The sequence below is a fragment of the Adiantum capillus-veneris genome, chromosome 17, assembly GCF_014529385.1.
Source record: "Adiantum capillus-veneris isolate H3 chromosome 17, ASM1452938v2, whole genome shotgun sequence".
In the NCBI taxonomy this organism is placed as follows: domain Eukaryota; kingdom Viridiplantae; phylum Streptophyta; class Polypodiopsida; order Polypodiales; family Pteridaceae; genus Adiantum; species Adiantum capillus-veneris.
In genome coordinates, this window is record NC_140947.1 from 81052663 (window position 1) to 81068486 (window position 15824).

At 46.3% G+C, this 15824-nt stretch overlaps 1 protein-coding gene across 1 annotated transcript in view; it reads right to left on the minus strand.

Annotated features, from left to right (window-relative positions):
• The window catches only part of LOC147437562 (uncharacterized), an 89913-nt gene that overhangs the window by 33306 nt on the left and 40783 nt on the right, over nucleotides 1-15824 (minus strand). Inside the window, exons 2-10 of the mRNA XM_086487076.1 lie at nucleotides 9737-9802; nucleotides 9630-9665; nucleotides 9497-9526; nucleotides 9351-9420; nucleotides 9182-9257; nucleotides 8944-9008; nucleotides 8817-8861; nucleotides 8642-8742; nucleotides 8415-8556 (exon numbers count right to left, since the gene is read on the minus strand). Coding sequence (XP_086343202.1) covers nucleotides 8415-8556; nucleotides 8642-8742; nucleotides 8817-8861; nucleotides 8944-9008; nucleotides 9182-9257; nucleotides 9351-9420; nucleotides 9497-9526; nucleotides 9630-9665; nucleotides 9737-9802 — 631 coding nt within the window. The remainder of the gene's footprint in view (nucleotides 1-8414; nucleotides 8557-8641; nucleotides 8743-8816; nucleotides 8862-8943; nucleotides 9009-9181; nucleotides 9258-9350; nucleotides 9421-9496; nucleotides 9527-9629; nucleotides 9666-9736; nucleotides 9803-15824) is intronic.

Below are 15824 nucleotides of genomic sequence, written 5' to 3' on the forward strand. Positions count from 1 at the left end.
TTCGGAAGTCAACCATTGGGTAGAAGTGTTACAGGAGGTGCTAACTTGTTGCTAAGGTATCTTGAGTGAAAGTTCGCGAACTTTGGGTTCTTTTCTGAGAAGTGGTAGCAATGTCTATAAAGACCAGCTCCTACTTTGTGATGTGAATCGTGATAACCCACTCTCGCATGTGACATGAGTTGACGTTTGTTGGAAAACACTTTACCGACACAATAATCGTGCAAAGGAAAAGGCAAACCCAGTGTGTAATTATCAATCTGATTCGTGAAAGAAATGTCCCAAAAAGTAGAGATCGGTAGATAATCTTTGGTTGTATAACTCAAGGGTGTCGAAGGACTACATCTTTAACCAAGCTGAGATTATGTCACATGCACATCTAACCCTTTCTGTATGTGGACAAGCTAACTCCTACTTCTAGGGTTTAGGACAGCCTAGGAAGTGTTTTGGCATCCTTGTGAGCCTATACTCGGGACGTGCATATCCAGGCACTTAAATTAGTTGCATACCCTCTGATTGCACATGAGCACATCTAGTGTTTGCTAGGTATAGGCGCTAGGGAGTGTTCGCATAGTCTAGCATTAGTATCCCAGCCTAGGTATTTACCTGCATGTGAAGCACCTCTTATAAGTGATTATTAACTTATTTAAAAGTGACACATCGTGGGTTTTTATTGGCATTGCCCGACCCAGCTTTAATCCCATATTTAAGTGACCGTAGGGGTCACTTCTCAAGCATAAGTTAGCACCCGCTGTACCCTAGAGGCAGCCAGCCCCTCAGCACCTCAGCCTTAGCGTTTAGCCATCAGTAGGACCAACGCTTTCAGCATCAGCATTTTTGCATCAGCAATCAGCCCTAGCGTTTTTCAGCCCAAGTACGAGATCAGCCTAGCGCCAACAGTCTTGAGCCCTATCCCTATACACCAGCATTTTCAATCTTGTCACTTAGTGGAAGGATTTTTTTGATTGATTTTTGGATTCAGTTTTGGAGAGACGATTTTCCAACGTTCTAGAGAATGAAAATCAGCTGATTCTCGAGAGAGAAAAGCTGCAAGGAGAGAGAAAGCTGAATTTGAGGTTTAGAGAGCGAAAATCAGCACTCTTTAGAGAGAGGAGAGAGAATCTAGAGAGAAATGAAATGAAATGAAATGATATATTAACGTCTACAAAAGGCCAAAATGACCTATGAGACCAAACTGATTACAATGGTGAGTCTAGTACCAAGTTTGGGTACAAACAAAGAAAACTACAAACTAGAAACTGAGATAGGAGTGCTACCGACTCCTATGGGTGGCTGGTAAGATGAGCAATGGTATAATGCCACAAAGGTACAAAGTGGGGATAAGTGTCACCATGATACAATATAGCAGTAGCATGAAGCCTATCTTGATCGACACTCTGGGTGTCGTGGAAAGTCAATGCATGGCATTGAAGGATTCTGGCTTTGATGAAGGGATTGGCATGAACCACCTTTCCAGGGAAATGAAATGAAATTTATTTTTAACATTTGTAAAAGGCCTAAAAGACCTATGACGAAGAGATTGGCATGAACCACCTTACTAGGGAAATGAAAGGAAATTTATATTAACATTTGCAAAAGGCCCAAAAAACCCATGAGACCTAAAGAGGTTATATCATCATGATCATATGATCCATATCCCAGCATGAAAAAGACTAAACAAAAATACCAAAAAACCTACACAACAATGATATCACATGAAGTGTCTCAAAGGCGCCTCATGGCCTCAATCTCCTCCTTCATGAAGAATCTAGTAGGTGCCGTTCAATGCCTTTGAATAATGGCCAGGATCCGACGATGAAACATATGACGTCGATGTGATCTACCACAAAGTTGTGGTTGTTTGGATTTGCTAATCTATGTACGTCTATCTATGAGAGTCTGTAGCGCGGATAATGTGTCGTGCTCTCTACAGTGGGTGGTCCTCAGTGCAATGTGCGTGGCAATCTCACTCAAACAAACTGAATCTCCTAAACAGACTGAGCAGAAAGGAAACAATAGACGTCAACAGAGCTCACCAAGACACAACAGCAAACCAGAACATATGACTCGACTATCTCAAAGACTGATACAGACTCTGGCGTGGCAGCACACTCAGCTCCAGCCCAGGACTCACAGGTACAATGGGGTTGTCGAGGCTCAGATGTGCAGGGATGGTGAAGACGTGCTCTGTGTAAAGACCCACTCTAGACGACTACTACGTACCAGATAATGCCACTGGCCCAAAACGACTACTCATATGTATCACCATAAAGAGCCACCAACGGCTCATAAATGACAGCACCTAAGTCTATCTCCCCTGAGTGGTGGTGGTGACCTGGCCACGATGTCCACTAGACCACCGTATCCCTGCCACGTGTCACTGCCCAGCCCAGCCCAGAGAGTCCATCCTATGTGAACCAGACCAGACCAACCGTACTAACTGAGTGTCCTGTGAAAGTGACACTGTAGCCTGCTACAGGTTGCCCGCCACAAGACCGCTCACCGTCTCGATGAGAGGAAATATTGAAAAAACTAGGAAATACTGAAAAAATGTGAAATAAAACCAATAGGTACAGCATGTACATCATTCTTGAAGCCGGTGCTTGGCCCACCCATGCAAGAAATGATTGCAGCTGGCAAGACAAATCAACATTTGGAGGAGGAGGTTTCTCTGCTCGAACACATGGTGGTGGATTCTTATGCAGAGATGATGACAAAGAATTTAAAGAAGTTCCAAGTAGAGTGTGAAGAGCTACAGCAAACTCTTGGCACTTCTCGAGCTGAAAACCAATGAAGTGTAGTTGCTCTGAAGGAGGCATATGAGAGGCTCTTAAAGGAGTTGCAGAGGCCGGTCGTAGTTGTTGAGGAAGGGCATGAAGGGTTCACGAAGCAGATTGAAATGTAGACTCCTTGACGAGAATTTCTGGGGAATTTGCAAAGGGAGCTTGAGGCTACTAAAGATGATCTTGTTTTTGATACCTACTCTGTGGGTTCTGAAGATGGAAGAATCAAGGTTGAAGCGCATCCCCTGCTGTTTGCCTGCTAAATAGTGATGGGAAAGCTTAAGGCTACTGAAGGCCCAATTTGGATCAGCGGGGTGGTGGAGCTGAGCGTGAATGACCAGATGATACCTCACATCCATATGTCTCTACTGTTGTTCTTCCAAGGAATGACTGCTCCAACAAAAGCGTTTGCACTCCTCAAAAGCTCCCTTGGGGAGGCCTTGAATACATTCTATCCATTAGCTGGGCGCTACAGAGACAAGAGCGGCAATCAAGAACTTGACATTGTGCAATGACGAAGGTGTTGTCCGCCGGGAAGCGTGGGTGGACTATGACTTTGAGAGCTTTTGCCTAAGCGCTGATTTTCCCCCATATTTGATCTACTGGTGCCTCAGATTGATTTCTCTGCGGATGTGTCTCAAGTCGCACTTGTGCTAGCCCAGATACCACATTTTCAGTGCTGCCACGTCTGCCTGGGCTTCTGCTTGCATCACAAGGCAATGGACGAATACTCGCTAGACCGGCTCTTGATGCTAGGGGGGATTGGTAGTGGCGAGGGGCTGGGTAGGGGCGAGGGGAAAGGGGGAGGGTAGGGGCGAGGGGAAGATGAGGGGGGAGGGTAGGGGCGAGGAGGCTGGTTAGGGGCGAGAGGGCTTGGGTAGGGGCGAGGGGAAAGGGGGAGGGTAGAGGCGAGAGGAAGTGAGGGGGTGGGCAAGGGAGGATAGGGGCGACTGGAAGGTGAGGGGGAGGGTAGGGGCGAGGGGAAAGGGGGAGGGTAGGGGCGAGGGGAAGTGAGGGGGTGGGTAGGGGCGAGGGGGAGTGGGGGATTGGTTAGGGGTGAGGGGGTGGGTAGGGGCGAGGGTGTGAGGTTGAGTGGGTAGGTGGTGAGAGGGGACTAGGGCGAAGGCCAAGGGAGGGGGTGGGTAGGTTCGAGTTGAGAGAGAGGTGGGTAGAGTTGGGAGATGGGAAAGGGAGAAGAGGTAGCAGACCATGATGAGCAAGGTAAGGGCCAAGGACAGAACGAACTATCATTAGCAAGATAATTATCAAGAGTAAGGAATTCGTCAAGCAGGCCAGGCTCTGTGAAGGGAGTTCGCCAGACCCAGAGCAGAGCTTCGTTCTGGTCGTAGCAGCAGACATCTCTGAGGCTGATTTTTGAAGGGTGGTGAACTCTTGTGGTCGAGATTTCTTACTGCTTCTATGCTTCTTCATAGGCTCAGGTGGTTCATTGGGTTTAGTTACTGTGGAAACATTAGAAGAGGGTGTACCTTCATGCAAAGAGTGAATAGAGACTCCATAACAAGGCATAGATTTGGTAGCCTCTAACCACTCCAGCAGATCTTCATCTGACCCTTCAGGTGTAGTAGACTGTTCTTGTTCAGGTTTGGTTTCCATTGACAAGGAAACATGCTACACCACGGGATCCATACCAACTTCTAAGAGAATGGGTTGCATCGAGGAGCCAGAAGTATGTATCCACATTGCGTCGTTTCCCCAATCATGAAGTACTTTAGTGTGTCGCAACCATGGCCTACCAATCAGCAAGGCATAACCTCCCTCTACCTAGGGAAGATTAACTACCACAAAATCCAAGTTAAAAGTGAAATCTTGTACCTTCAGAGGCACCTTGTCGACTATGCCCACTGGGTAGACTGTTCTCTGATCGGCCAATGTAACAGTGAAAGGAGCAGGTCGGGTAGGCTGTAGACCTAAGGCCATCATAGTGAATTCGGACATCAAATTCATTCCAGATCCACCATCAACGATGACGCCGGATAGCTGGTGCCCAAGAATAGATACAGTGAGACGAGGACTTTTATAATCGGTGAGGAGAACAGTTGGATAGGAAATCAAATAAGACTCTGAGGGATGTACAAGGAGGTGCCCGCCACTAGGCCCAGCCCCCGGGTACAGAGACTAAATGACTGACAGGGTGTCACTTCTGAGTGTTGCGTCGAGCCTTAGCATGTCATATAGTGACACCTGCTGAAAAGTATTCTTCAAAATGGCTTCTGCTGTGGGCTTGGCGCCTTCGAACTGAGCTCCCTTTGGGACCTTAATCTGTTCCAAGTCAACCACTGCTTCCAAGAAGGCTCCATCAATGTCAGATAACAGGGAAGTTGGTTTGCTCTGAGCAATTTTGAAGGACTCGTCCTTTGGGTCAGGTAGACCAGATTGAGGAAGTGGGGATTGGCGAGGTGGACCTGTGGGCAGACTGAGACCAAGAGCTACTCTTTGTGCCCGAGTAAGGACACCAGCAGGCTCCTCCACTTGCAGTGGCTTCACCACATGAGTGGCAGGTGATGGTTGAGGCACCGTGTTCACAGTAATCAAGTTTATCTTCGGGAAGGTGAATTCTTGTTGGTTCTGAGTCGAGCCTGAAGACGTGAATGCCCTTTGCGTGGGACAATCCTTACTGTAGTGATCCTTCGAATCAGGGCAATGACGACAAGGAGGGGACCTCTCAGGTAAAGGACACTTTCTCTGATAATGCCCATATTCTCCGCATCTGTAGCAGAGTATGGGCCGATTGGAAGGACGAAACGGGGGACGAGGTGGTTGCTGCATGGAGTTGGAGGCTGAAGTGTAGAAGCTCTGAGGGGTTGAGGTGGCATTAGCATTATAAAAACTTTGAGTCGGGAAAGTACTTGACATACCTTGGACAGCAGGGATATTGAGCAAAGGTGGCATGTAGTTGGGATGGCCGTAGTGGGAAACCATGTTGGATGTTGGTGCTAACCCCTGTTGGAGAGTAGGACCAAGACTTTGCTGTATTTTGTGCAATCCCTTTAGATAGTAGCAATCCTTATCTTCATGACCCGATTTTTCGCAAAAGTGGCAATAAGAGCGAAGGGGACAGTCCTGTGGAGGGTGTCCGGGAGAGCGGCATGAACTACACCATACCATAGCCTTAGTCTCCTGCTGAGACCTGAGCTCTTCTAACTCTCTTTTAAGTTGATCATAAGCCTCTTGATGTGAAGGCTTCTCCTGTCTGAGAGAGAAGGATCTCTCTTCTTGAAGGGCCCGCTGTAACTTTAGGGCTTCCAGTTCCCTTCGTAAGGAAGTCAAGGGGTTTGATGGACTGTCCACGAGTACAGGGGCAGTATCTAACTGAGGAGAGTCAGTGAACTGCATTCTTGCTCCCTCTATTCTAGTAGCAGTAGCAACAAAGTCCTCTAGATTGGCTTCAGGACGGAGGCTTTCTCTGAGCTTTTGTTGAGAAGTCTTAGGCAGAGCCTTCTCTACCCACTTCTTCACCATGAATTCCCCTCGTTGCTGAGGCAGCTTGGCGGCCAGGGACTTTGTTCTGGTCATGAGCTCTGCAAATGTCTCCTTGGGCTGGAGCAATAGGTTGGCCAACTCATCTAGAATCTTCTCTTGATAATCCCCTGGTCGGAAGGCTTCACAGAACTGTTGTCTTAACATGGTCCAAGTAGTAAAGTGGTTCTCAGCAAACTGACGGTACCATTTATCTGCAAGACCATCCAAGGTGGACGGGAAGAGCACCAGGTATGCGTCTTCTCTGTTGAGGCCACGACCTCTGCAAAGAGAGACAAACCTCCAAGCATGGTCGTCTGCATCCTCTGTGGAGAGACTCTTAAAGGTAGGGAACTTGATGTTCACCTTTGCCAGAACACTTGTGAGCTCCTCCATGGCCTCTTGCTCTTGAGTCTGTCGCTCACTAAATGGGGGAGAGCCTTACCGGAGAAGGTGACCTAGAGGATGTAGAACCGGTCGAAGGAATGGAGATAGCCGTATGAGTAGGTATGGGTGATGGGGTTAATATGCTTCTACTAGGCACCAAGGGTTGACGCCGTCTGTGGTAGTACTTCAGAGGACTCAGTAGTGCACTTTGACGCTCCAATGACCTCCTTGTATGTGTCATGCAGTAACTGCCAACCCCACCAAGCTTTGGGCAAGAAGACCTTCACTTGGGCAAGACGACCTTCACTTGGCTGAACATTGGTCTAGACTCTACTAGACTAGGGCGCGTGACTAGACCACCTGGCTTGGACCAGGACGAGGAAGGACTAGACCAGGGACGAGGAGGACTAGACCAAGACGAGGACTGGGTGGACCAGGGCGAGAGAGGACCAGACCAGCAAGGCGAGAGACTAGACCAGCTAGATTAAGCTGTCAAGGGTGAAACTGGACCAGACCAACAAGCTGCACAGGTGAAGCGAAGAAACCAGCTACTCAACAGAGTGAACAGAGTGAGACTTCAGTTGAGGTCCCACCGTGATTGCCAAAATGAGAGCACCTGTAGCACAGATAATGTGTCGTGCTCTCTTCAGTGGGTGGTCCTCAGTGCAATGTGCGTGACAATCTCACTCAAACAGACTGAATCTCCTCAAACAGACTGAGCAGAAAGGAAACAATAGACGTCAACAGAGCTCACCAAGACACAACAGCAGACCAGAACATATGACTCGACTATCTCAAAGACTGATACAGACTCTGGCGTGGCAGCACACTCAGCTCTAGCCCAGGACTCACAGGTACAATGGGGTTGTCGAGGCTCAGATGTGCAGGGATGGTGAAGACGTGCTCTGTGTAAAGACCCACTCTAGACGACTACTACGTACCAGATAATGCCACTGGCCCAAAACGACTACTCATATGTATCACCATAAAGAGCCACCAACGGCTCATAAATGACGGCACCTGAGTCTATCTCCCCTGAGTGGTGGTGGTGACCTGGCCCCAATGTCCACTAGACCACCGTATCCCTGCCACGTGTCACTGCCCAGCCCAGCCCAGAGAGTCTGTCCAGTGTGAACCAGACCAGACCAACCGTACTAACTGAGTGTCCTGTGAAAGTGACATTGTAGCCTGCTACAGAGTCCCTTCTGTGGTTTGGAGACTCTTGTGGGTTTGCTAAGGATGACCCCCTCTAAACGAATTAGCTACTTGCCTCCGCGTTGATACTCTAACTGGAGCTAAAGTAATCTCTCCGCGTCTACATATCTCCAGTATAGGCAATGCAAGCGAGTATCTAAAATCCAAAAAAATTATCCACATTGAACCACGTCTCCACACTCGGGTTCCTCATCAGCTCACAAAGTTCATCCAAAATGTAGAAAAATACTCCCCGCCAGGATAACACACAACGAGAAGATCAGAGCTAGACAGAGGCAGAGGGCTCCTAACATGCAAAGCCCCACACAAACCAAGGATAGAGATTTTAACCAAGAGCAAGGTTCATCATCAGTATCATATCTAGGATAAACAAGCCTGCTGTTTTTTATGGTTACCTTATCGAACACTCAGGACATCCCCGATCTCCAAGATCCAGGAAGAGAACATTATTATGATGACAACAAATAGTAAGCCTATCAACCACCAATCTTGAAGAAATTAAAAGATACAGAAAACAAAAGTGACTCACAAAAGTGAATGCTTCTAAATTCTTACTGTGCTTCATCCAAAATTACAATGGATCCATCAAGATTTATTTCCATCGCATTTCTTATGACCGGATTCAGAAGGTAACCATATGGACAAAAGACTATCTCTGCATCCAGAGCTAAAGACCTAGCAGCAAAGTATGCACATCCTGCAAAATACAACCATCCATGAACATCACAGTGAATATCAATTTCAACAATAGCTTACATCAAAATGAAAAACAAACAAGCTACCTCTGACAGAGTTTCCGATACCCACAAGATCCTCAATGTCATGAATCTCATGAACACCCCCTTTTTGGAGAGAATAATGACTTTTCACCTTATGGACATTCCTAACAGCAAGCAACCCAGCTTATCGATGCATGAACCAAGCAAATAGTAGCAGCAAGGTGTATATGGAACATACTTGAACTGAAAGCATGAACGCTCTGAATCCTTGAGGAGAAGCTTGCTGGAAACACAGTGGAAGAATTTATTGGCATTCAAAATTAATCTTCGTATGTGATATAAATTGACGTGGAATAACTACGAACCATTCCTCATCAATGTTTTTTTTCTTACACACCTGCTTGTTGGTGCAGTAATGCTTGCGTGCTGCCTGTAACAAAGACAACTTTACAAGTTAACTAGCACATCAACATGTATTTTTTCTTTCTGGTTGGCAGCTTAACTTTTTTTTCCAAAGCAGGAGCATCTAGCAAAAAATTCACCAAAAGGGGGTGCAATAACCATGGAGAGAGCAGACAAAAAAAAATTTGCAGCAACACATACTAAAACAGCCATAGGAACCCTGTAGCTGGTCTTGCGATACTCCCGTATAACCTGTGTAATCTGAGAATGTGTTCTCCTGTCATGGATGAGATCACAAGTCCAAACGAGGAAAAACTCATAAGCTTCCGAACTTGCAGAGTAGATTAAACATTAGAAGTCTCAAGCCTACGTTGCATAAAAAATTGTAGGGAATTTGCGCTTCTTTGGGGTTTGCTTATTTCCTTCAGAAGGCCCTACTCCTGAAAAGGTTAGTGCTTGTCAGTCGATGGAAAAGAGGAAAATGTAGACAAAATACTCTAATAGTGGATCTTTAACCTGTTCTTTCCTCGGGGAAAAATCCTCCACCTGCTGCATGCATGCATATCAAAAGTATCACCATGAAGGGTAATTAAGCCTTGTTCGATTTCCATAGCATAAAAATTATTGTAATCTGTAACAGGCCTCTTACCTGTTGTTGAGTCCTCTGGAATGAATCCACCACCCCCTGTTTAAACTCAATGTGAGTTATAAACCAGTGACCAAAAGAAACTGTAAGGTTTCACAAAGCCCTCTTACCTGTAGTGTAGTCGGCTGACAAAAATCCACCACCTGTAGCAAGCCCTTCTCCAAGAACACCACCTCCTTTAAAAACAAAAACAACACAAAATGCAGAAAAAGTAAAGCACACCTTGAGCATTTGTGTTGCATTATTACGATGCTGAAGTGCTTAAACAACTCTAACTTCAAACACGTGCAGAATTTTCAGATGGATTCAGCATGGAAGCATAAACCAAGGTGAATCAGGAACACTCCTCATCATACTCTCCACTGATAAAAATGCAAGTTACATGTGCAGAATTGGATGGAATAAGCATGTTATCTTAAACCAAAGTGAATCAGGAACTCTTTGTTATAGTCTCCAATGATGAAAATGCGAGTCAGTGCATAGCTTGTGCTCCTGCTCAAGAATTGCATCCACAACTCTCTCTACATGAATGCGCAAATCGCATCTAAGAAAATTCTCCCTCGGGCCAATGCTACTAGTGTGATGCAAACCACTGACATTCCATGTAGCAATGCGTGAATCCATATCAAGTAGAAAAGATGGCAATTGGCAACCAAAAAGTAACACATCAAAAGGCAACTGAGAACCACAAAGTCATGCATCTGACTAACGCCAAGGTCACTTGGCCCCAAGCCGTGGGGTGAAAGTAACTGACGGAAGAGCATCAACATCAAGATGTTAAGATCGGAGTTGTCCTAGACCAAAACATAGTTGACACGTACGACGGGTACACGTACGAAGACGTGCGGTACTAATCGAACTAAAAAAAATTAGACGTACTGTGACGTAACGTACGATGCAAAAAAAAATCATGCGTCTTACACATGATAGATCATATGAGTCATGACATCGACCTTAGTACTTAGTACCAGGGCTAGAAACAAACATTTTTCCTAACCGATCAAAATAAGGGAAAACTTGAGTTTTCAGGTCAAAATTTGAAGCTTTTGCCGGTAATTACACTAAAACTTGTGTAAATTTGCCGGTTTTCTTAGAGGCAAGCTCAAAATCTAACCGGGATTTTATAATTTCAACCGGTTAAAATACACTAGACCCCGGCTTTTTTCTAACACTGCTTAGTACTAAATACTTGTAACTTAAGTCTTACAAGTTAGAACATGAAAGATCTGTCCATGGACATTGGAAACGGCAATGTCCGAAGAAAGAAGAATCATGATCTCCAAAGTGGTGGCGGCCATAGTAGATCCGCTACCCAAGCCTCGTCGCACATAGGTCATGGTGGTTTGAGCCAATGCAGCCATTGGGCTCTTGTTCAAATGCAGTCGAGATGCAAAACATTCCCACACAAAAAAAAAAAAAAAACGGACGACTCATGTACGGAACATACGAGTCGTACGGAACGTACGGAACGTCCCGTACGTCGAACGTGGACAACCTTGGACCAAAAGCACAGGCAACTGTACCCAAAGAAGTAATAGTCATGAGGACAACGCAAAGCTCGAATAGCTGCCGACTCTAACCAAACTCGCATGGTACGAGGGAACTGTGTTCCATGAGCAGAAGAATCAGTAAACACTAGCAGCTCTCCCACCAGCTGAAATCATCCACTGGCAAACATAAGCTATAAAGCTCCGCCTAAAGATGAAGTTTGCATAGGTCCACAAAGGTTAATGTGAACCAACTCCAAAACTGCAGTAGCTCGGCATGTAGGGTGCTTTAAAATAGCCTCTCTATGCTACTTCTCACGTATGCACGAAGTGCATTGTCCTTGCTTACTCTGAACGCCTGGTAAGCCTTTTATCATTTGATCACGAAAAGCATGATGAAGAGCATCAATATTCAAGTGGCCAAACCGAAAATACCAGAGATCACCTATAGGAGAGCCTGTACCTAAAGAAAGAGCCCGAAGCTTGTAGAGACCATGCTTCATTGTGTCCCCCTTTGACCTCCTTGATAGAGTCACGATCCAAATAGCAACTAAGTCCTCTATGAAAGACCACATCCATCCCCAACTTGCACACCTCGTGCACTGAAATAAGATGGAAGCCAAACTTTGGAACATAAAGTACCTTGAAGAAATGCATCCCCCCTCTATCGTATGGTATCAAACTCCATAGTGCCCTCGTTGTGAATGGGTATCATCGATTAGTCACCAATGAAGATAGAGACACACTGTCGTTGCAGGTTGGATAATTGATCTTTTAAAGGTGTCATGTGCCGTGAAGCACCATTATCAAGGCTCTAATCTCGAGAGTCTCCAACCGCAAGAATTGTCTCAACCTTCGATGTTGCTGGTAAAGCCACAAAAGGTATATCTCAAGATGGACAAAGGTTGGGGCCTTTACTGCAGCCAAAGAAGAAGACTCTCCAACCCGCTTCAAACACTTCCACCAATAATGGCCTCTCTCCACAATTGTCGAAATGCCGCTCAACTTTCAAAGCTTCCTTCTCAACACCCGTTGTTGAAAGTACTGGTCAAGGCTACGGAACCTGACTTCCTCTCCTCATTGAGCCGCTCTCCTGGTCCAATACCATTAGTGTTCGAGCGACCACTCGTGATCAACGAAGTTGATGTAACAAGGAGGTAATTGAACCAAAAGCTGAATGGCCGTGTCCTACAAACTGATCTTCTTGCCCATATGAAGTATTTCCTATTGGAGTTCCTACATCTTGTTGATGCGGTCCCTCATGGTTGTCTGCTTGGAATCCAAAGTCCACAACTACACCTCGAAAGCAATCCGCTTCACCGGAGACCCTTGATCATATAAAGAGGCAAGACGATCCCAAATCATCTTCGCATCCTTCATTAATCATATGAGACTCATACTTGATGGCGTGCTATTGAGGACCTCATTAATTGCATCCTTCTGGCACCCTTGTGAGCCTGTATGCAAGACGTGCATGTCCAGGCACTTAGATTAGTTGCATACCCTCTGATTGCACATGAGCACAACCAATGTCAGCTAGGTGTAGGCATTGGGGAGCAGTGTGACATGAAACATTTCGGGGTTTCGTGCGTTTCGGGGTTTCGAGGTTTCTGAAATATTTCGTTTCGGAGCTCAAAGAAAGTGAAACACAGGTTTCATTTTATATGTATGTTCGTATAATTATACAGGTTTCATTTTATATGTATGTTCGTATAATTATACACATACAAATTCACCTTTCTAGACATGTGAAATACCAAAATCTATATGTGACACTTGAGTCAAAAGTGAACAAGGTAAGTCAATAGCCAACTGCAACAACGTACAGGTAAAGACGAGGGGGCCAAGCTGACGTGTAAGGTTCAGAGAGAGAGAGATTATTTGATGTGTGTGAGGGTCAAAAAATTCTATCGATTTTTTGAGGCAGCTTATGTGCATGGCTTAAAAAATCCCCAAACGGGTGGTTTGAGGTTAACTGGTCAAAAGGGGGCAAACAAAAAAAAATCAATTCGTTTCTTTGAAACGTTTTGGCCGTTTCGTCGTTTCGGGGTTTCAAAGGGCTGAAACAGGTTTTTATGTCACTATGCTGTGCTCTCATCGTGTCTCCTGTCTACAGGCTGTCTCCCATCTATATCCACTAATGTGAGGCATAGATTGCCCCGGGGCTTGATGTGTCTCAGAGTAGAAGACGATGTCTCTTCCCATAAAACTATCCTCAAAAGCACCCACATCAAGGCGCATAGATCCATTACAATTCCATGTGGCGTCTTTGAGTGTGGTCCCATAGGTCTCGCACCGTCATGTGGAGCGCCGCTCTACAATCACCACCCGGCCATCTCTGTAGAAGGCCGTCTTTCCCTTCTCCCTTGCCGCTTGAATCTCTGGCATTACCTCTCATATGTGCAAGTTGTGTGAGAGTGAGGTCATCTCCAAGGGTTTTCTTTAGTGTAGGGCGCTTCTTCAAGAGGTCCTTCTTTGCCTCCATGGATGGGAAATGGATGATTAAAGCTCTCCCTTTTGAAAGTCACCCCATTGCCTTGTGTCTTCTTCCCTACCCTCCATGCCTTTGTATGAGTAGCCTCACTACCCATCATGCGGAGAAGTTCTTCGACTTCCCCTTCCACATCATCTCGGTCTTTTAGACCGGTTACTCTTATATGCAAGGCTCTAGTTTCCCTTCGCTGCTCTTCTTCTAGAGTTATGTTGATGATTGTAGGAGTGGGGACGGATGTGGTTTCTTTCCCTTTCCCTTTCTTAGCGACTTCTATCCATTTCTTGGCCTCATCCGCCTTCTTCTGCATCTTCGTGATCACATCCATCCACGAAGACGTCTTTACCACCTTCTCTTTCTCCTCCTCTGTGATCATCCATACCTGCTCCTTGATGACCTTGATCTTGTCTATCACCGAGGGCTGAAATTCCCCTTCTTCCAATGCACTGCTTACTCTATCCGCAAGCTCTCGCTTGAGGGCTGTGACCTCTTCTCTAAGTGCTTGTGAATCCACCTTAAATGCTTGTAGCTCTACGTGCAAGTCCTCTTTCTCCTTCTTCCATTGCGCGCCTTCATTGAGAAACATTTGAAGAAGGTTGGCTTTCTCTTTCCACCATCCCTCCGTCTCTGCTTTCCATTCTTTCATCTCCCTTTCCATTTGTGTTATCCGCTAGTTTGTAAGCACAAAAGTTGCCTTCGTATGGGGCTTACATACTGGTGAAATGATCATGGCCTCCACTGGCGAAGCGCTCATGGCCTCCATTGGCGATGTGGGTATAGCTCGATGCTCTGGCTCGGCTGAGTCCATGCAGACAGGGCACACTAGAAACCAATCCAAAAACAAGGATAGGCGAGCGAGGGTATATCCTCCTCAGCTCGGCGAGCCCACCACGGCTTACAATACAAAATGGTGAGGGATCGGAGCAGGCTGGCTCACCCAACTACTGGCATACAAAGATGTGGGTTCGTGGCCCACTCGAGAAATCAACATAACCTCCAAAACAGCTCGGCGCTCTGGCTCGACAGAGTCCAGGCGGAGAAAACAAAATACCACAACCCGATGCGGGTGTATACATCAACTCAGCCCACTGCGGGCGCTCGACCAGTACCGCCAAAGTCAAAGGCTCAGCCCCTTGGTATTATGCTGTTGTCACCTGTACCTGCCCATAGAAACCAGAGCACGCAGCTCTTGCTCAAGCATCTACACCTGTTAATAGCAAACAACACTCGGCCCCCTTATTGGGTCAGCCCACGGCGAGAAGACTTCCAACCTGCCCGAGCCTCGCTGGTTCCCTGCGGGTACCGAACCAGCTGTGCCTTACTGTATCCACACAAAGCCCCTGCGCAGTAGCCTATTGCAGACGCTAATGAAAAACAAGGACAGAAGCCATACTCTCGATATCCAGCGTGCAGGTGGGCTCAGTGCAGCTCGCGCAAGTGAGACAGCTCGGCAGCGCGCAAGCAAGGCTCAGGTGAGGCAGCGCACAAGTGGACAACTCGACGAGAAAGGTAGCGCGCAGGTGGAGAGAGAGAGCGAGAAATGAAATGAAATGAGAGAGAGAGAGAGAGAGAGAGAGAGAGAGAGAGAGAGAGAGAGAGATGAAATGAAATATTATATTAACGTCTTCAAAAGGCCAAAGTGACCTATGAGACCAGAAAGTTACAATGTGGTGGATCTGATACAAAGTCAGAGTAACAAGATGACAAAATGACAAAATAAAATACTATGGAATCCTAGACTGCTGGCTGTGGACTAAGCAGCTACAACAGTTAGCTGGAATAGCTAGATCACAGGAGATCCAGCATCGGTCGCTGAGAGAGAGAGAGAGAGAGAGAGAGAGAGAGAGAGAGAGATGGTGAAAGGCTGGCAAGCCAATATACTCCAGATGACGAATCATGTACAATGATGAGACTATGGGAAAGAGGACACCCCTGCTCCTCTCTCTCTCTAAGGAAATTATCTACTATCGTACCTATTTTCAAGTCAGGGGATCCTATGATACCCGAGAACTAACGTACCATTATGGTAGGTCACACTTTGACCCGACTGTACGCATCCATTCTTGAACAAAAATTGAGTAGATGGGCAGAGAATGAGGGCATAAGGGCAACAGCACAAGCTGGATTCAGAAGGGGTTATTCCGCTTTAGATCATATTCTTACGCTCAGAGCCATTATTGAGGAAGGAAGAGCAAACGGGAGAAGGATGTATTGTTGCTT